This window comes from Agelaius phoeniceus, chromosome 3, assembly GCF_051311805.1.
Source record: "Agelaius phoeniceus isolate bAgePho1 chromosome 3, bAgePho1.hap1, whole genome shotgun sequence".
Taxonomy (NCBI): Eukaryota; Metazoa; Chordata; class Aves; order Passeriformes; family Icteridae; genus Agelaius; species Agelaius phoeniceus.
Window position 1 is genome coordinate 82825977 of NC_135267.1, and position 21073 is coordinate 82847049.

Sequence of the window (21073 nt, forward strand, 5' to 3'; positions counted from 1 at the left end):
TTTCATTTGAGCAAAAAAAGAGCTACAAACGATGTGTGGGAGATTTGTCTCTGCATACTGATGAAGCTTGGGTCAGTCTCAAAGATATTTATGGCTGACATGAGTCCCTTTGCCTTTTTTTCTTTATTTCCAGTGAAGAATGCGAGACCTAACGGCTCAGGTAACGAGCAGTCTGCTGCAGTTTCCAGAGGTGACTGTTGAGGCACTTGGGGAGGATGAGATCACCCTAGACTCTGCACTGTGTGGGAAGTTTTCTGGAGGTGAGCGTTTTCCTTTAAATTTGGATTTGGTGTGAAGTTGTTACTGCCTGAAGCACAGGGTCATGGCATCAGGTTGGTTCCGTTAAGTAAAATGCATCAGGTTCTGATAGTGCTAACAGGATATTTTAACAATTAGAAGCATTGAAAGTGCAACAGCCTGCTCCAGTCCTGTGCTATTTAAATAATAGAGCTGACCATGCCCTCCCCAGTTCTGAATGAAATAGAAGGCAGTTTTCAAGGAAGAAATAGTGTTGTTTTGGGACAAATTTCTTTTTACCAGCTCATGTATTTCGTAGGTATTTAGTAGGGTGCAGATTGAGGACCCAGTGAGAGTTGCTGACAACAGCTAAGCAGATTAGGCAGTTGACTTTCTAGGTGATCTGAAAGTAGAGCTGGATGCCTGTCTGGATGTCTGGGCTTCTGTTAAGAGCAGGTAGAATCTTATCTACTTGGCTGTACTTGCAGTAATGGAGCTCATCCTTCTTTTGGGCTTGAAGTTCCTCAGTAGAGGAGCAAGTGTTAAACTCTTGAGTGAAACACCACTTTTTGAATTTTTTCTGGGATCAGCTCATGTAAAAGTTGGAATTACACATGCAGTGCCCATTTTAAGATACTTTCCTGTCCAAATCCCTGCCCAGAGTAGTCGTGTGTCAAGCACAATTCTTAAACTGGAACTGAATTGGTTTAGATGGGCTGTATTTGAAGTATGCTTTGAGACTTGTATTCCTGTACATATTTAGGTGTTTTTTAGCAAAACCAGGCCAAGTATGGTGTACAGGCAAGAGCTCAGTCTCTTGTAATCTTTATCCCAAAGAGTGAATGTTCTTGAGTGCAGGAATGACAAGTACAGATGCAAAAGAATGGGTTTATTAATTTTAAGAATTATTGGTTGAGGATTGCAGTGGGTGATTTGAAATGATTGTCCAGGTGTAGGTAGGTTGGCCTTTCCCTTTGTTGCATTTGAGGGGAGGTCCCAGTGGCGTTGCTGCGGTTCCAGTTGTGCTGCTGGGCATTTGGTGAGCGCCGTTCCTTTTGCCTTGCAGGCAGAAGTGGCCTGGCGTGGCTGGCGTGTGGCCCCCAGCTGGAGGTGGTGAACTCAGTGACAGGAGAGCGGCTCTCTGCCTATCGCTTCAGCGGGGTGAACGAGCAGCCTCCCGCCGTCCGCGTGGTGAAGGAGTTCTCTTGGCAGAAGAGGACTGGGCTCCTGGTGGGCTTGGAGGAAGCAGAGGGAAGTGTTCTCTGTCTCTATGACCTTGGGATCTCAAGAGTGGTTAAAGCAGTTGCTTTTTCAGGAAGGGTATGTATTTTTTGGGGGAATGAAGGTTTTGTGTTTTTTGGTGCTGCATTATCCTGTTTCAGGAAAAGCTTTGGTGCAGCTCTTTGAAGGTTGTATGTTTTCTGAATTGTATTAACATATTTTCAGTTCAGAGTATCCTCCAAGAGAGCCTTTTTCTCAACACCCCTTTCTGCATTTTTGTCATTTTTGTTTTAAGGCTCTAAGGGACACCATGTTTCTGATATTATTTTCCTTGTGGGTTTATATTGATTGCATGTTTCAGGACTTCCACATGGTATTTTCCCAAATTTTCTTGGTTTACATGAGGCAGAAGGGCAGCATTCAGAGAATGAGAAACGTTTTCTTTGTTCTTCCTCAGAATGAGTTGGCAGTACACTAGGAGAATAGGTAAAAGCAGTGCATAGCATAGTGGAAAAATATGTCATTTCAGGAGCTTCAACATGGAAAATTGTTGGAAGACTCTATGCAGAGCTAGTAAAGATTCATTTGAATCCAGTTGTACAATGAAAAAAATAACCTTAAAAGTAAAAAGAAAAAAATTAACCTTAAAAGAAAAATGTTAGAAGCAGCAACTCTTGAACCTTGTCTAATTGCGCAGCAAGATGTGTTCTGTATTTCCTCATCACAGTCACTAAGACTTGAAGGATAATAATTTGAATAATGAAAATATTCTTGTTAGTCCTCTGAGCAGCAGTGAAGATTAAGAATTTAATTTGAATCATAGGAATTCTAAAAGAAAATAAAGTTACCTGAATTTACTAGAGGTAGCTGTAAGCTTGGAGTTCTTGTGTTCAAGGTGAAAGATGAATTGTGAAGCAGGTGGCCAGGCAGTACAGTCATAACCATGTGCTTGGTACAGGAGAGAAGAAAAACTCACAGGGACTATAAGTTTGGATATTTTCCCCCATTTCTAGGGATAAATAAGCTACATAAAAAGATGGACCACCTTGTGACGCTCATGTCTTTGTTTCAGACGGACCTTTGTTGCTGATGTAAAGCTGTCTGCTTTCATGGTGCTGCATTTGTAAGAGGCCAGAAGATAGCCCCTGTTCCTGTGTTGTCCTGCTCCTTGAGTGCAGGAGCCCTGGTGTGCCTGTGTCTCTGCTGGAGCAGTCAGTGTTGTCCTGGGTGTGCTGTGGGTGCTGAAGGGTCTGTCCACCTTGTGCTGAGGTCATGGGGAGTGCCTGGCCTGTCAGGGAGCAGAGAGAGCTCCTGCCTCAGGCTGAGCAAGTTCTTGTTTGGTCTCTTGCTGTTGGTTTAGGCTGCCTTTTACAGTTTTCCCTACCATCTGTAAGAGTGCTGGTGTGCATTTAGAATTTTCGTTGGATATTATCTGTCAAAGTGGGGGCCAGCGTAGATTTTAGTTATTCAGCATCTCCCTCCAACCCTTTCTAGGAATGTCTCATTCCCATGGAAGTCTAATCCTGTATTTCCTGTCCTGTTTCTGATGTGCTGATGCTGGCTTCCCTTCTGAGGATTACTCCTGGGGCTGTCAAAGACTTTGACATTAACCTGCAGTTCCCTGCAGGTGACTGCCATCGAGCCCATCAGCAATGACGGCGGAGCCAGCGTGAGCACGCGGCACCTGCACCAGAGTCTGCGATGGCTCTTTGGAGTGGCAGCAGTGGCCACAGATGTTGGCCATGTCCTTCTGGTTGACCTTTGTTTGGATGATTTATCTTGCAGTCAGAATGAAGTAGAAGCATCGGGTAAGCTGCACTTTTTAAACTTGAATTTAGGTGTAAGAAAATGTTTCCTTTCAAAAGCCAGCTTGTATCCCATGAAGATGCCAGCGAGCTGACTGGCTGCTGGCATTTCTGACCTTGCCCACTGCTGGCTGTAGACAGCAGTGTGACATGGTATGGTTCTGAAGTGATCCAGAAATGGGAGTGGCTTAATGCTCCTCCTGATGTTCAGAAGGCCTCTTGCTGCCCACACCCCTTTGTCCCTGTGATTCTTGCCAGTGGGAGGTAGGAATTTTTCCATTTGAGTCAGTGCAGCTGTGTGATAGGATGTTGTGTCAGAGGTACCAGATTCCTTGGGAGTGTTCTCCTGTTTCCGTCAATGGCTTGGGGCAGGCTTTAGGCTTGTGTTTTAAAATAAATCTGGCTTATCAAAAGTCCTTCATTTGGGTGAATGAATCCTGCAATTTGTGTTTTCAGATTTCAAACCCTGTTTTGGGTGTTGTGAGAGTGGCTTCAGGAGCTCATATCCCTAGAAGTAGCTTTCTCATAAGGCCCAATAAAGGAATTTGTCTACAATGGTTACATTTGTACCCAGTTTTGAAATAGAGAGAATACCTGTCCTACTGGAGAGTCCTTCTCAGAGTTTTCTGAATGGGTGCAGAAACAGGAATAGCCAAAATAAGGTGCTGAAAAAATGGGTGTTTTGTTTGAAGAACTAGATTATACACATTGTATCACGTATATAATCACATCAGTTTTGAAGTGCAACTGAAGTGGCATAATGCATTCATTTCTCACATGCTTTTATGTGTGTAGATCTAGAAGTTGTCACTAGAATTCCTGCTGAAGTTCCACAAAGAAGAGAAGCTGTGACCCGGGAAGGGAGGCATCTCTGTTTTCAATTGCGAAGTCCTTCAGGAACAGCTGTATCAACCCTGTGCTACATAAGCAGAAGCAACCAGCTCATTGTGGGATTTTCTGATGGCTACTTGTCACTGGGGAACATGAAAACCTTGAAGAGGGCGTAAGTAGTCACTTCCACTTGGCATGCTTGGTGGTGCAGAGTTCTCAATTTTTTGCTTCAGGAAATATATTAATTTCAAGAGCCCTTTTTCCATGAGTGGGATGTTGGGTATAACCTTGGGGTGTTCAGAAATCCTCTTCTGAAGTATTAACTCATACATGGATTAAGTACAGCACCTTTTCTACCGTGGACTGCAATTGACTTCTTACCGTGCCTGTGCATAGAGGTCTTGTGGAATGTACTGAACATGTCAGACAGCAGGGGTGTGGGAGATCTGATTTTTCTAAGTCAGTTTGTTCTGTCCAGTCATATTCAGTGAAAGAAGGCAATGTGTGTTTTTCCATGAGACGGGTTTTAGAAATTATTTTTTAGAACCAGTTACTGCAATGAGGGTATGCACTGAAAGGCTTCAGTATCTGAATAATGTGATTTTGGTGATTATATATTTTTAAGGGACCAGGATAAAATGAGTGAGACATGATAATTCAATAGCTGATCTGTGCCTGAAAGCATATTCTTTCCTACATTTCAGCCTTCATGCAAGTAGGGGACTGACCTATTCCAAAGCATTGATGTACGTGGACCAATTTTTCCTTGGAAGCCTTGGAGATGAGAATAAGAAGCATATATATTTATAAACAATAGTAAAATTAAGAAATTATCTAAAATCTGCTGAAGAGCAATGTAACTTTAAATACGTGGCAAAATTCAGATAGGGGTTTACTTTAGCAAATCTGCAGTTACTCACCATAATTACTGATACATAAATAGACAGTGGAGGCATAATTAGGTGTCAGGAAAAGATTGTGAAGGTACAACTAAGGTTCAGAAGTCTGAAAGAAAATGTTTTTTGCAATGCCCAAATAAAGAAATGAGAAGCTCCTTCTGTTTGGTGTTTTTTAAAATATGTTCAGGTTTACTGCATATTAAGTTCAATATGTTGAAGTAGGCTTCAACAATAGGAACAGTGTTTTCCCTAGCAGCTGAACTAATCATTTCTGTTCCTCCTCCTCAGGCAGAGGAGGACATAAACAGAGGTTATTGCTTTGATGGACAGAAATCTCCTCACCTTGACTGCTGCATAAAAGGTAGTCACTTGCTTGCCTCCATTATTTGTCTTTTCTATTTTTTTTTTCAAACCTGTAGGCACTACACTCAGCTTGGAGGAGGAAGGATTCCTGTCTGTGCTCTTACTTTTCAGGAGCCTGAGAATGATCTTCAAAATTGTTGCTACTTATGGGCTGTTCAGTCTACACAACAAAGGTGAATAAAAATTACAATAGGCCACTGATTTTGCTTTTTTTTTTTTTAATATTTGTTCACACAGAGTTGTCCCTAAAAGAGGACAATGACAGTATTGCTGGTTGCTTCATGAGAGCTTCAGAATTCTATGGAGTCCTTGTGTGCAAGTTCAGCTTCCCTGGCAGAAAAGGAGCAGTGTTCAGCAAACAAATCAATGGCTTCCAGCTGGGATAAGGAAAAAGTCAAGAGTGTAGAAGGGTGCACTGCATGCAAGAGAGGGACTGGAACTTAGGTGGGAAGGGGACAAACATACGTCTCGCTCTCCCAGTGTCAGCAAACTACTTAGCCCAGCCTGTTTATAGACTGGCAGTCTTCTTGAGCTTGACTGCAAAGCAGTTTTCATGGAGAATGCTTTACTGTGAAAAGCTATTTACAACAATTTTAGGTCCATGTTGCATATTAAAGCTTTCCAAACAAAGGCATAGTTAGCATTTGCCCCTGAAGCTGTTTGTGTAAAAATTTCCTCCTTTCTGTTTTACTGGCTAAGTGTGACCAGTTGTCATGCACTGGGAAGCAGTGTTTTTCTTTTCAGCAAGAGCATGCTCTTAAGTCAGTTTCAGCCTAGATCCAGCCTAGATCTAATAAATTGATAATGAGGATTGTAAAGCAGCTTTGTAATCAAATCTCCTCTTTTATACCTTTTTCAGTGAAGGGAATGCTGTGAATTTACATCTGTTGCAGTTAGCATTTGGTGGCAGGAAATGTCTGGCATCAGGACAAGTCATGTATGAGGTAAGACAGGCCTGTATATGAGAGATTAAAAGATAAAGTTTCCCTGAGTATCAGTTAAGTTGGCTCTTTGTATACGAATGAAAGCTGGAATTTCTAGTCATTAAAATGAATGCCTGATGAGTTTATGGCATTGTAGTGTTTTATCTTATGGAACTGTTCCTTGGTATGGTGGACATCTTGTTCTGGTCTGCATTTTTTATTAAAATTGATTTTATCTTTAGTCATTTTATAAGATGAGATTCTTTGCTTAGACTTCATGTTAGTTTTTCAAAGAGATGGTTTTGGTTTTTCTTAACTACTGTGCATGTGTATCTGTTATTTCCAAAATTTCTGAATAAAATAGAATAGAATGTGCATGTTTCAGGACAAATGTTACCATTTTTTCTTTTCAATAATGAAAGACTTTTTAATTTATTCATATTTTTTTAGACACCTTTGATATTCATTTGTAGCATTTCCTGGAACCATTAAGAGAAAGCTTGTCTCTTCTCAGATTAAATGAATTAAATGTATAGAATGAGAATGTGTTGTTTCATGACAGTTCATTTTAGATCTCTGAAAGTTTTGGAAACTCATTTTTTGCTTGGAAGTGGTTTTGCTGGTTTTTTTTAGTTTGGTGTTTTGTAGGGCTTCTTTATTGTAGAGCAGCTATTTGTCCACAGTACACACATATTCACATATTGTTTGGTAGACAGGTTAAATGAAGGCTGTACTGGAAAGACAGTATTTCATTTAATGCTTCCTTAGAAAATGGTGGTGGCAGAGGTTCAGGGCCATCCTTTCTGTATATCTATTTCTGCGTATCTCAAGGCAGTTTTCTTGCTCTGTAGTAATTTGGGATCTTAAACACATTGTCCATGTTCATCCCATGTCCTCGCCATAAGGAATTGAGGGATATTTCCCTGATAAGAGCTCAAAAACCTTTGAAAGAAGGTTTTAAATCTCTAGGAAGTTCTCATTGTTACTAGAGAGGTGAGCACTCTACTGATGTGCCTATCGATAACGTCCCCTGACAGAACTTTAGCTGCTCTAATGTCAGGTTCTGTAATCAAAACATGGAGCAAAGGCTTTGTGTGAAGGTGTGTTGCATTGTTTTAGATGTCTCTTTGTAAGTATATATTCAGGTTTGTAATGACAGTTTGATAATGCAAGAAATTCTACAAAATATGTTTAGATCTAGACTAATGTTAGGGAAATGCTAAATTTTGAAAATGTGCAAAAGCCTTTAGAGTAAAACTTGCTCATTATGACTTGACACTTAATTCTCTTGCATGTCAGATGTAATTCCTGTTGATGGGAAACATACAGTAAAATAAGCATATTATATCAGATATTTGCATTAATTCATACTTAGGTATAATGTATATTGTTATTTCAAAATTGCCTTTCCTCTCTTCTTAATTTTTTCCCCCCAGGATTTTACATGTTGTGTCAAGCTCTTCAGTTTAGATCTCTCTGGTGGAATCTTTCCCTGGAGAGGGCAGACCAGCAATACTAAATTCCTCAGCTGTCAGACCATAGAAAAATTTTGCAACCATGCTGACAGAGAGGACAATGTTAATGAAGGTTTGTTCTGATGTCCCTGTTTGGTTATTCTGAACTGCATGGTTTGGAAATCTGATCAATGAATGCTGTTCTGTACCCACAGTCCTAAAGTCTTAAATATTCATCTAGCTGACCTTGTTGGGCTAATCAAAAAAACCTGTGTGCTTAAGTTATGTGAGACTTCTTATCCCTCTGAACATCATTCTTTAAGGGAAAAAGTAGGTTTTATTTTATGTTTGCTAGGGTGCTGGAACAGTGTGTGGGGTCATCTGTATAAGGCTGGTCAGTCAGTTTGTTCTGCCAGTTGTCTGCATTGAACAGTAAGATCATTCTGTTGCTTAGGAGTGTTACCTGATTTTTTTTTTATCCTGCTCAAACCTCTGGCTGCATCCAATGTGCATCCAGTGAATCTAGTTCCCCAGGGCTGAGAACTGGAGCCGGTCCTGTGAAATATCTTCATCAATGATCTGAATGAGGGGATCAAGTGCACCCTCAGTAAGTTTGGGACAGCACCATCATGAACAAGAATGTTGATCTGTTGGAGGGTAGGAAGGCTTTGCAGAGGGTTCTGCACAGGCTGGATTGATGGACCAAGGCCAGTTGTAGGAGTTTCAAACACCTTTTGCAATGCTACAGGCTCAGGGAAAAGTGACTGGAAATGTGCCTGGTGGAAAACTACCAAGGTTTTGTCAGCCTACATGACAGCTTGTTGAATACAAGCCACCCCATTAAAAAACCCCAAATCCCCCAAATAATTATTCATTCAGCATGCAAAACTTAATTAATAAATGTGTATTTGATTTTGCTTAAAACAAATATAATTTGAATAAGAAAAAGAGGCACTGAAATCTATTGCAGAGATGGTTGCTATTTCATAATTTTTTTATCATTCCTAAGTAAAGAGCTGTGTTTCATGAATGAAATAACAGCAAATATCTCATATTTTCTACAGTAAGAAACAATGTCTTGTCTTTGACAGTAATCTCTCCTGACACCAGTGTATCAATCTTCAGTTGGCAAGTGAATACCTATGGTCAAGAAAAACCATCTGTTCATTTGGGAGTGTTTGACATCAATCGCTGGTATCATGCTCAAATGCCAGAATCACCAGGGTAAGTTTTAATTAAGACGTTTCAATATCCCTACAAAAGGTTAATTTAAAAATTGCTATTGAACATGTGCACTTGTTTTCTTTAAGGCCAGAAGAATTCCTTCATGATTGCCCCTATTTTGCCCTGTGGTCGCTGGATCCTGTAATAAGCATGACTTCTCCAAACCTCATTTTGGATATTCTGGTACACGAGCGTAGTCTGAGTCGAGGAGTTCCTCCTTCTTATCCACCGCCTGAACAGTTCTTTAATCCAAGCACCTATAATTTTGGTAGGTATTTCACTGCTTTTCATTTGAATAGTGGCAAGCTTTGGTGGAGGTCAAATGCCACTTGAGTGGTTCTCTTTCTTGTTCATTGTTTGTCACATGAAAACCAAAAAAAGCCCCACAAACCTTCTCCAACCTGGTTACCTTGTCCTGACAAGGCACTTAGTCTGGTGAAACATATCTGACAGGCAGCTGAGTTTTGGGTTTGGGGCTTCTGTAACATGGCCTGGGAAGGGGTGATGGTCCCAAAATGAAATGCCTTTGAGCTGAGGCACAAAGCACAGCACTGGGTGGCACTCAAGTTTCTAGAGACAGAGAGTAACTCCTTTTTCTGGGATGTGTGTAAGTGATGTGATGAAGGAAAAGTGGTGCTGGAGGTTTGTCTTTGCAGACAGCAGTATTTATAAAGCATGAACTGGTGAGAAGGTGCCAAGGTCTGTCAAATGTTGCTTGTTTCTGCAGATGTGACCTGCTTGCTCAGCTCGGGAGTTGTTCACATGACTTGCACCGGCTTCCAGAAGGAGGTGACTTTTTTATTGTCTTGAGAGTGTCAAGAGATGAACCTTCTGTAACTTTTCTCTTGCAGTGCTTTGAGTGTCAGAGACCACTTGATGCTCACACTGCCCATGCACATGCATAGCTGCAGTCATATCGTGCCAGTTTCATGCAAATGGCAGTGTTGTAGGGAGGCATGAGCAGGGATGGAATGGCTGGAAAGGACGAGTGGGGTGGAAGCTGGGGAAAGTGTTTACTTCTTTGTATGGTGTGGAGTTAGGGTCTCGATCCCTGATGAACTTGAGCATGGAGAGAGGGAAAAGTGATTTAACTGTTGAGGAAGAAATGCATGTTTTTTCTCTCAACCTTGGCCAAATTCTAATTTCTGAGCCACTGCACAGCTTTTGACAAACCCTTTCAAATTAAGTTCCAGCTCACTAAATATTTCAGCTTCAGCACCAACAAGCACAGATGTGTGATTTAAAGTTGTGTGTTAGGTTGAACTTTTACAAAATGTAATGTGTCAGGGAAAATACCAGGCCTGTGTATTGACAGACAGGCTGGAAAATGCTTCCTTTAGCATTGCAAGGGTTGGTATTTTCTTCTACAGGGTATTTTTTTAAAAATTGAAACCATTAGTTTGGCTGTTGTTTTTAAGGCAGAACCTTTGTGATTGAATGCTGTCTTAACCTGTTTTGATTGATGTTGCAGACCCTGAAGTTTTTGAAGAAATCTGGTCCTTTAATAAGTGAAGCCATCCGTGACAGCTACTCTCGGTGTCTTGTAGCTGGCTTGCTGTCTCCAAGACTGGTTGATGTCCAGCCATCCAGCCTGAGTCAGGTGAGTGTATGCTGGAAAATCCAGGGGGAAATATATCCATCTTGTCTGAAGGCTGTAGGGGCTACAAGACATGACCATCTGAGTTTTACTTGCAAGTTGCTCTAAGAGGTAGGTGTTGACATTATTTAGCAGAAATAATAATATTCTTAGATCCAAACTCCGAATTTGACTTGGAAGAACCCTCTGTGCAAGCTGACCCAGGCCACATAATACATATTTTGCAAGGCTGATGTAGGCTCTTACATTCTCATTAGATATTCTAATGTCAACTCTGGTTGGGAAGTAACTTGGGAAAGCAAGAAGTTTTATGATGACATTTCCTGAATTATGACTATATTGTTCAGAGACTTGTTATGCATTTGAGCAGGGACTGCTTTTGGATGCTAGAAAGAGAAATTTCAGAATTAGGTTAAGAAGCTTGGGTTTGAATTTCTTTGGCCACTCTAAGGAGTATTTGGCATGTTTCTTTGTCTGAAACCAGATTTCAGAAAAAATGGAAGTATCACACTTGCTTTCAAATGACAGAATGTGTAGAAATGTCTTTGAATGTAATAATTTAACTTAGAAGGAAAACATATTTTTGAGTATCTTTTAGAAAAAAGAGAGACAAGGAAAAGAAAAGAAAAATGTAAATTTCTTTGCAGGATCATTTCACCTGAAATAAATGTCTGAACACCAGCTGGAATTAGCTGCTACATTCTTTCCCATGTGTGTGCATGCCTGTGCATTATCCTTCTCAAGGACTGCCATGGCATTAGAATACAGTAATTGAACAGGCTGAAATTCCAGCCCATTAGAACTGAAATGTTTCGCTTCTTTATAGTGCTTTAACAAATTGAAACTTAATGTTTTGGCTGTCAAAGTTGCTTCCTGTCTTGCTAGTCTCAGGAGCTGCTTGGCCTCAGCTTCACTGTTTCCATGCAAACACAGTGGTGTTTGCTCTGTCCCCTTCACGTGCTCCTGATGGCAAAGGGGTGTGCCCAAAGTGCATAATGGGTATTAGCAGAGGATGTTACTGGAAACAGTTAACTGGAACTCTGTAAATGAAGACTGAAACCCTGAGGCACAGAAATGGAGACTGAAACTAGCCTGCATGAAGTTGAAATGTCAGAGGAAAACATTCCTGTGTTCCTCAAACCAGCCAGCAGTCCAGCCTGTGTCTAGAATGAAGAAAGAGTCAAGAATATGGAAGTAGCAGCATTTGCAGCTAATGTCTGAGTGGGTAACCAGTCAGAAGCAAACACTTCTGTCAGGGGCTCAGGTAGTGTCTGATTGAGGGCTACTGCATGGGTCACCGAGAGAAGCTGCAGTGTTTATCAAGGTGAGACTGAGAGGAGAAGTCTGTGAGGTTGTGATTTGCTTTTGTCTGTCCTGTTCAGGAGGAGCAGTTAGAGGCAGTGTTGTCAGCTGCTGTGCAGACAGGTTCTTTGGAACTTCTGACGGGATGCATTAAACACTGGACTTCTGAAGGTAATGCTGCTTCCATTGTTTTTATGTGGTGTGTGTGTTTTGGTTAGAAATTGTGGCTTCATGTCCTTTTTGTTTTCTGTTTTTAAAGAGCAGCCAAGTTCTGCTGTAAATTTACGGTTTGTTCTTGAGTGGACGTGGAACAAAGTGATCTGTACAAAAGATGAACTGGACCAAATATGTGAGTAGTGGTGTGGTGATTTTTGAAACCTGGAGTCATTCTTTCTAAAGGATCTTCTTCACTACTCTGCCAGTGTATGCTGCTGGTTCTTTAAGTGGTTCTTGAAGTCTCTTGTGGTTGTTGAAGTGTTGAAGTTTGGAAGTGTGCAGTTGCTCTGCTGAGTGATGATTCCATATTTCTCATTGACAAGGTGTTCCGCTGTTTGATGGCTCCTGCAACTTCATTGACCCCCAGACATTACAGTCCCTCCAGCACTGCCAGCTGCTGCTGAGCAACCTCAGCACAGTCCTGAACTGTTTCCTAACAGAAGCCCGAGAGCTTACAGAGAAAGGTTGGTGAGAGCCCTGCTAGGCCTTTGGTCTGGTAGTTAACATTTGGAAGATGCTTGGGTTGTAACGGTGGAGACAGGAGCCATTGTTGTTTTGGGTGGTTGGGAGAGAGTCAGGTTGAGCTGGGAGGAGAGGCTTAAATCTGATCAGTTGGGACTTTGATTTAAGCCACTTTGAGTGCAGGGGAGCAGCTTGTTGTGGAGTTCATGAGGCTGGGTAGGAGAGGGTGCACTGGTTCAGCACTGAGCTGAATAAGAACCTGGGCGCAGCAATTGCAGCAAGAGAGTGTGGTAATGCTGAGAAGTGTTCCCAATTGTTAGCTAGCAATTGATAGTTGTGTGCACATTGCTGGGAAATAGAAAGGAAACCAAAATGAGTAAAGGAATTTCCTTGAGTTCTTTTTGGCTTCTGATTTTAAAAATTGTTGTTGGCATGTTGAGGGAAAAAGAGGACTATAATCTCTTTGGCTAAAGCAAAAATCTCTGCTACATGGAAAACAAATGTTGTCTTCTTGAGTGTATCTTATAGTTTAGGCTTTATTTTTCAATTTTAATCTTTCGTGATTCTGTTTCTTTGTAGTGATTGGGGTTTTTTTTGGTGGGGGGTGGAATGGTGGTTTTTTTCCTTCAAATTCATAAGTGTTCCAGAGGGACAACTACAAAGACAGGTTTCCACTGTGTTTGTTCACACTTTGTTTGTTCTGCAAAGGGTGTTTTGTAAAATGAAAGGAATTGCAAAACTCAAATCATGTTTTGCCTTTCTTTCAGGTTTTTCAGATTTGACAAATAAGCAGATGGTAACCAGCCTCATATTTTTGTATGTACAAGTGGTGATCTGGTTCTGTCGATCCAGTCTTCTTCCCGAAAGTTTAGGTAAGCAGAACCTGTAGTACCAGCACATTCATTTTGACAGTAAAAGCAGTACCTGCATGTTTTGAACCTTTGATTTATTGCTCGAGGTGAAAGTGCACCTTGGAAATGCTCTTAATTGAGACACCTTATAAATTCCATTTTCAGCTTTAATTATTTTACAGATGCTCACATATTCAAAAAATCATTCTCTTTGAGAGTTGTTTATTTAGGAGTAGCCTTGAGCTTACCCTACATGCTCTGAATGCAGCATCAACCGCAAACATGAAACTGATCTTGAGACAAGAAGTAGTTGTAGTTCTGCAGTTTGCAGCAGTAGTAGTTTTGTCTTAGTTCTCCTTTAGCAAAGGCAGAAACAGGATTGGATTGAGAGTTGGAGGCTTCTGGAGGCTGTGTGGTTTCTGTCTGTCTAGACCAAAGTTTTAGTTGAAAAACGTGGTCTTACTTTAACTTGCTTTTACTTTATCACCTGTAGATGATCAAGATGATCACATGCATTTGTCCAGACCTTTCTACAATTACCCTCTGATTCAGAGCTACTATTCGGGTCACCGACAGAAACTCGAGCGCTTATCAAGGTAAGACTTAGAGGAATTCTCTAGAAAGCTGCCACTGTTAGACTGTGTGAGAGTGGTTATTTTTGCAGTTAAAAGCCTTTGTCTGCACTCCTTGGCATTACACGTAACAGAGCATGAAAGCAAGCCTGGAACCCAAAAGGTCATTGCAACTCTTCTCTTGGGTTTGTGCGTTGGACTCCTTAATGAATAAGATGATTGTGAGCTAAGGACCATCTTTGCTCTGACTCCCGAAATCTGTGACACTGAGAGGCTGGAATGAGTGTTTTACTCTGTGCAAGCCCTTGGTCCCTTTTGTTGCAGAGGCAAATGGGATTCTGATTGCTTGATGATTGATGGAATGGTTTCCCAGTTGGGAGAGGAAGTGGAGAAGTTGTGGCGGAGAGATGAAGGCGGCACCGGGAGATACCCACCTGTTAGTTTACATGTGAGTGTTGTGTTCACTGGAAACCCCAGCAGCAGCAGCAGCAGTCCCCTAAAGCCAATGATGTTGAAAGACAGGAGCATTAGAAAACCTTTTCATCTTTCATTTCAGGCACTGCTGGATCTCTATTTGCTAGAAAGCATTGAAGAAAGCGACAAACATGCAATTGTATCCTTTCCAGATTCTGTTATTTCTCCTTCAGTAATAACAACATACATGTTCTTACATGTTTGTCACCTATGTGTTTTTTTGCAAATTCTTTTCTGATACAAGCAAACAGGTTCCCTAAAATATTCAAGATAAAAACCTCGCTTAGTTTCTTTCAAAACATTAATAGTTTTTAATTTTTTTAAGCACTCCTTTCTGTAGTAAAGGACTGTGTGTTAGAACAGTGCCTGAAATATGCTGCTTCAGAACAGAAGGGTTTGTAGGAATGGTTTTCCAGTTGCTGATTTGTTTCCCAGCCCAGCTAACAGTGTTTGCTTTTTTTTGTGTAAAAAGTACAAGCACACAGAATAATAAAGAGGGGGTTGAGAACAGTCATTGGGCTGAAGCCTAATTTTTAAGCTGCTGGAATATGCAGACTTTCCTTTGTTGTTTGTTGGCTAAACGAAGAAAGGAGGCTGGAAAACAAAGGGTTAAAAATGGTTGTGGTCCCAAGCTGCCTTACTCAGACATGATCCACATGCAGTTTTAAACACAATTTCAATCAGTCAGTGCTAAGTTGCATTGTAAGGGCACCACAATTTATGTTGGTTTTGTGAAGACAGGAAATGAGGAGAATAAAACAGCTGTAGAGTTTGTTTTCTTTAATAATAATTAAGTATTGGATGTTGAAGTGTGTTGAGTGTCCAGCTGGTAGCTTCACTGACAGAAGCAGAAGCCTGGGTTTGTAAGAGCAGTATATAAACACCCAATAGCTGCCTTTTTGATTGCCTTCCAGAAATCCACAAGTGTTTCTTTCTGGAAGTATATTCAGAATATAGTTTTGAGATTAGGACCTGACTATTGATATAAAGGGTTTTAATAGCTTAAAATGGCAAGATCAATACCTTGGGATGTTCTGCTTTCTACAATTTTCATATTCTTATTTCATTGTTTTGCTAAGTGTACTGTGATACAAGTTTTTGGTCTTAGCGATTTATTTGCCTTAATTAGATACTCTCAGACAATTTACTTGCTGCTGGATATCATCCATATCTTTCCAAATAAAACAGAAACTTCAATTGACTCCTTTCCAACTGCCTTTGCTATCCCTTGGGGTCTTGTTAAGCTGATTCGAGGGTTTTGGCTTCTAGATCACAATGATTATGAAGTAAGTATGAAACAGTTGAGTTAGACACACATTGCACTGCAGAGCTGTAACCAATAACAATTTTTTTTAAATTGGTACTTAGGTGTTACAAGCACCTAAGAGCATAAGAAGCTTTTTTTTTAACACTGGTCTGACATCTTCAGCAACAAGTTAATGATTTGAAATTTTAACTACTTTGACAGAAATTGATTGAAACAAAGGCATAATCAGCATAAATAATGCTTAATATTTGAATTTGCAAAGCCATCTCTGTTTTAGGAGGTTTTCAGCAGACTGGTTGGGCACTGATTCTAAAAGAGTTTTTTGGTACTTGAAGCATGGAAACTGATGGTAGCAGGAACATTTGAGACAAAAAAAGACTGCAGGAGTGATATGTCAGCCTGATCTTCCTAATGCTTTAGGTTTTTTACCTGTCACTATACGAATAGAACCAATTTGATTGTCGAGTAACTTATTATTTAGTAATGTATTTATAAAAAGGGATGTTTGTCCACAGAGTTTCATGAACTTTGAAAAATCTGAATCGTTCCTTTTAAGACATTCAAAATTTTATCCCTGATTTTTTTCCCTGCAAATACCTGAAGAATTTCTACTGATGTGTCCTGGATCAAGTATTTTGTTATTTAGACCTCTAAGTTGGTCTAACGCACATCCAGCCTTGCTGCTGATGTGTCCTGGATCAAGTATTTTGTTATTTAGACCTCTAAGTTGGTCTAATGCACATCCAGCCTTGCTGCTGATGTGTCCTGGATCAAGTATTTTGTTATTGAGACCTCTAAGTTGGTCTAACGCACATCCAGCCTTGCTGCAGAAAGTTTTGACTCTTTGTTGCATGGGTGTGTGTATCTCTGGTAATGAAGTTGTTCTCAACTTGTCCAGAATTCCCTGGCCCTGCTCTTCCATCCAGCTACACTCAAGACTGTGTCATGGCAACACATGAGGATAATCCAGTCCCTGATGTGCCAGGGGGAGCACAGGCGAGCCCTCAGGTACATGCAGATGATGAAGCCGTCAATGTCCAGCAGCAGCGAGGTGCGGCTGTTCCTCACCGTGCTGTTGTCCAATAGGTAAGGAAACCTCCACTCCTGGCATTCACATCTTGGGAAATGTGGAGAACTGATGGCACAAAAATGGAGGGGCTCCCCTCCATTTCCTTTGAGCTTTGAATGGATACTATCACTGTGGGGTATCTTTTTGGCCTCAGTTTTCCCATTCCTTTCCATGTCCTAAACCTTAACTGCAGGTGCATGGTGGAGGCTTGGGGTCTGTTGCAGCAACACACCACGAAGTTAAACATAGAAGAGTTGCTAAAGCACATGTATGAAATCTGTCAGGAGATGGGACTGATGGAGGATTTGCTGAAGCTGCCCTTCACAGACACAGAAAAAGTGAGTTTGGAGAAGAAACAAAAAAAACCTTGTCTGTTTGGCAAGAGAAGAGGCAGAATGGTAATGATGTCTGAAATGTGTTATTTCTCACAGGAGTGTTTGGAGAAGTTTTTACAGACCAAATCTGGTGTTCAGAACCATGAATTCCTCTTAGTCCACCATCTGCAGCGTGCCAACTACATCCCAGCACTCCAGCTGAATCAATCCATGAAGGCCAATCTGACGGTAAGGGTAACAGTCCTGCTGAGTATGCATATTTCTGTCAGTGTGACTGATCACTTTTGATAGTCCTCAAGAAAAATCTTGCTTTGTCTTTTATACCACTCTTTGAAAGAATAGGAATAAGTTCCTACATGTCAAGTTACAACTCAACCTAAAAGGTGGGTGAAATAATTTTACTACTGCAAACTGCCGTGTGAAGTTATAAATTAAATGTTCAGTGCTTGACTCCACTGAAAGTTTGTTTGTATCTGACAAAAAATAGGTATCTTTTCTACGATCCCATATTTTCATTCAGTTCCTCAAATCCTGCTGTTATATATGGTTTAGCTAGGGAAGTTATTTGTGTCAGTTTTTTCTGTGGAATAAAGAGTATGTTGTATGTCACATCTTGTATCTTGCTTTTACCCAAGAGCAGTCTGGATGCTCAACAGGTCCAATACGTGTAGTGGGGTTTAGTTGTGGTTTTGGGTTTTTTATTTTCTTAAATTATAGCGCATGCAAGCTCTCTGATTCCAGTAGTTTCATGCTACCAATTTTATGACATGAATTCTAACTTATGTTTCTCAAAATATCCAGATCAAATTCTGCATTATGTGAACTTCTCTTAGGGATCTCTGGTGCATGTGTTGCTTTTTGAAAGTGTATTTTTCCAGTAAATCAAACTTAAAAGGTAGTCTTGGAAGGTTTAAGTGTGTGAAAACTGTGTTCCAGACAGAACGTGTGTCTAAGTAGATTTTCCTAATTTTCCCATCATTTTGTCCAACATAATTTGCAGTTGCCCTGTGTATTCAGTAATCTCAGACATCTATATTTCATGATAACCAGGGGAAAGCCTGCTCTTCCATAAGCCATTTGAAAATTGCATGTGTTAAAAAGTATGTACGTAAGAATAAGGCTCTGCAAAGTGCCAGAGTCCTTTTAACTAGGAGTTTTATGTTCTGCTTTTATTCCAGTCTTCTTTGCACTTATCCAAAACTACCAGGTGAAATTGGTGTGTGCTCCTGGGTGGACCTTGCTGTGGTTCTGTGCAGTGGATTTGTTGTCCTTTGTCTGTAGAGCAAATTTAGGCCTTAGTTGGAAAGAGCAGAGACATCCTGTGCAATGAACTTCTGGTGAATTGTTAACTTCTTGCTTTACACATTTCCTTTGTCAGAATGGTCGTGATCCTCGCTTGAGAGAGAGAGCAGTAGCCAGAAATTCTCTCTTAGACCAATATATCAAGATCCTTCCCACAGTTCAAAGGAAGCTGGCAGTAGAGAGAGCCAAGCCGTACCGTTTGCCTTCATCAGTCTTAAGAGAAGGTAATTTTAGAGAAGGGAGCTAGGATGTGCAGCTGGCTGTCACTTTGAATACACAAGGCTGATACTTTTCCCTCTTGCTTTACAGTCCCAAGGCCAAAGCCATTATCAACAGCAACAAGGCAGGCTAATGCAGGAAATGTGCATACAAGAACAAGTTTCATCAGTAAAGTACTGTCCAGATTTAAAGAAGCATGGCTAGGAAACAAGACAACCAAGTTCTCGGAATATAAGAAGTAAGCAGCCTTTTCACAAAGTTTAGCCTTGTTCTATGTGTTTGAAGGGAGACAGAAAAAGGAGAGAAATCTCTGTGAATTATGTGTCTTGGTGGGAAGGTACATGTGAAAATAGGTTTGTTTTGCTTTTTTTGCACATAAAATATACGTTTGAGACACAATTCATCATAAGTACTATGTGGAGAAACATACTTTTCTGCTATGATAATCTTAGTCAGGCAAATACATGTGTTTACATTATGAGAAATGTGTTTACAGAGTTTAAGACAGCTGAAACTAAAGCTTTGACCACCACCAAGCTCTTGGTGTACACTTTAACAGACGAACAGAAAGAAGTGCCTGTCATTTCTATGTGGGCCTAATGTATCACCCCAGCAGTGAGGGTTTACCTGTAGTTCTTGTTCACTGAGTGTTCGTGTTGTCAGCATCACAGCATGTGTTTTTTTTAATTTATTTCTTGATTTTCCTAGTGTAAAATGAGTATTTTAACAGGTTGCTGGATTTGGTGGTTCATCCTGTTCCTTCCCGCTCTGTGGCACAGGATGAGACCCAGCAGCAGTCCCCATGCAGAGCTTCTACTTCTTTTGTGGCATCCAGCCCCCTGAGAGCAAACGCGCATCGCTCCAGCTCCCAAAACAATCTGCCAAGGGCATCAGAGCTGAATGTACTGGAAACGCGCCTTGTGGTCAAGGTTTGTATTTTAAAAAGTCAGTAGCAACCAACCAAACCAGAAGCTTGTGATCTGCTTTGTTTAAAATGAAACCCCTGGATTCAAATGCTGAGATACTTTTTGCATGCATGTAGTTATTGTATACACAGTCCTTTTCCAGCAGTAAAATGGAAAGAGAGGGAAAGTTTAGTTTTCAGTTAATTGCAGCGGTCACCTTGTCCCACAGCTTTGAGAAATACACTTGTTTTTATTGCATGGAACAAAGTTCAACCTGGACTTTTCAGTCTGTACTTAGCTGCCTAAAGATGCAATTTGTGGCTTAACCATGTCATTACTTAAGTGCCAAGTAGCTTTGTCTAGTTTGATGTGCATTTCTACAATTAAGAACTGTGCTTCAAACTCTTAATCCAGTGTTATGAATGACAACTGAGCAATGTCAGTGATGTCAGTCTCTGTCAGATTCAGTGATGACTCTCTGCAGCAGTTTTGCCTATCAGGTGGTTTGTGTTAAACTGTATTTCCAGTCACTGCCATCTCCCTGAATTATAACCTTTTTCTTGTTAGGAAATATCATCTATACTATTGAACTAGCTTCATCCTTCTCCTTTCTAACTCTTTCAATACTGTAAAACATTTCTGAGCCAGGAAAACCTGAACAGTGCTACATGAGGATATGTAGGTATTTTTACAGCACTATCCCTTCATCTTGTGTGCAGATTGATTAATTAGTGCAGAAATAAGCTGCGGCTGTTGCTCTGTTGACTGGCATCTGGAATACAGCAATTGAAAACACTGTCTTGTGGAATAAGGGTTATGTGCCTTTTAAAAGAGCAGCGTAGAAATTGCAAAAATTACGGGGATAGGAGAGAACATTGTAGGCAACAAGATGCTATATTTTGTTTCTTCAGGAATTTTGAAAAATAACTTGTTATCATGACTGAATCTTTAAGCACTGGGGACCCAATTGTATTTTACCCTGTCAGAGGCAGTGGGTCACTCTGCACTGCTCCACAGCCAGAGGGCACTGCTATGTGATGGGCACCCCTGGCCGTGTACACACCTTGTGTTGGAAAACTGCTCCTGGTCATGGGCAGTGGCAAATCGTCAGTTCTGAAGAGAAACAGAGCATGTGAATTGCACACAGGAACTGCTCTGATCCCTGTGCCTCAAATACATAAACTCTCAACTGTAACGTAGTACGTATGTTTCACATTCAGGGGTGAGTGGAAGGGAAAAGCAGCTTTTCTGTGTCTTGAATTTCTTCTAGCTCGGTGTGAAATTAGTCTGCTTGCTACTGAATAAAGCATTAACAGACATTTTTTAACTTTAGGTTACTGAAGACAGTGCAGTGACAGCATAAACTTAAGAAGCAGCACCTAAAACCCCACCATATAGTGAACTACATCCATAAAGCAATCTTCGACACAGCTATGAGACTACAAAGCATCAATCTGTATGTGATTTGCCTCAGAATAATAAAGGTCAGTGTGAAACAGCTGAGGGAGATAGAGACTTTTGTGACCTTAAGTATCTCAGAGTAAC

The 21073-nt window shown here is 40.7% G+C and overlaps 1 protein-coding gene across 1 annotated transcript; it reads left to right on the plus strand.

Annotated features, from left to right (window-relative positions):
• Positions 1-20995, plus strand: LOC129118968 (protein ELYS-like). Its single transcript, XM_077175744.1, has 26 exons — positions 1-260; positions 1304-1557; positions 3086-3266; positions 4059-4266; positions 5413-5529; positions 6216-6300; positions 7716-7866; positions 8825-8957; positions 9044-9225; positions 9685-9746; positions 10429-10557; positions 11937-12027; positions 12116-12205; positions 12396-12536; positions 13302-13406; positions 13879-13981; positions 14282-14405; positions 14514-14570; positions 15571-15717; positions 16597-16784; positions 16961-17105; positions 17199-17330; positions 18481-18628; positions 18714-18861; positions 19354-19552; positions 20862-20995. Exons 1-26 carry the CDS (start codon positions 140-142, stop codon positions 20889-20891), a joined length of 3471 nt encoding a protein of 1156 aa, XP_077031859.1. The 5' UTR covers positions 1-139; the 3' UTR covers positions 20892-20995.
• Positions 20996-21073: the final 78 nt, after the last annotated feature.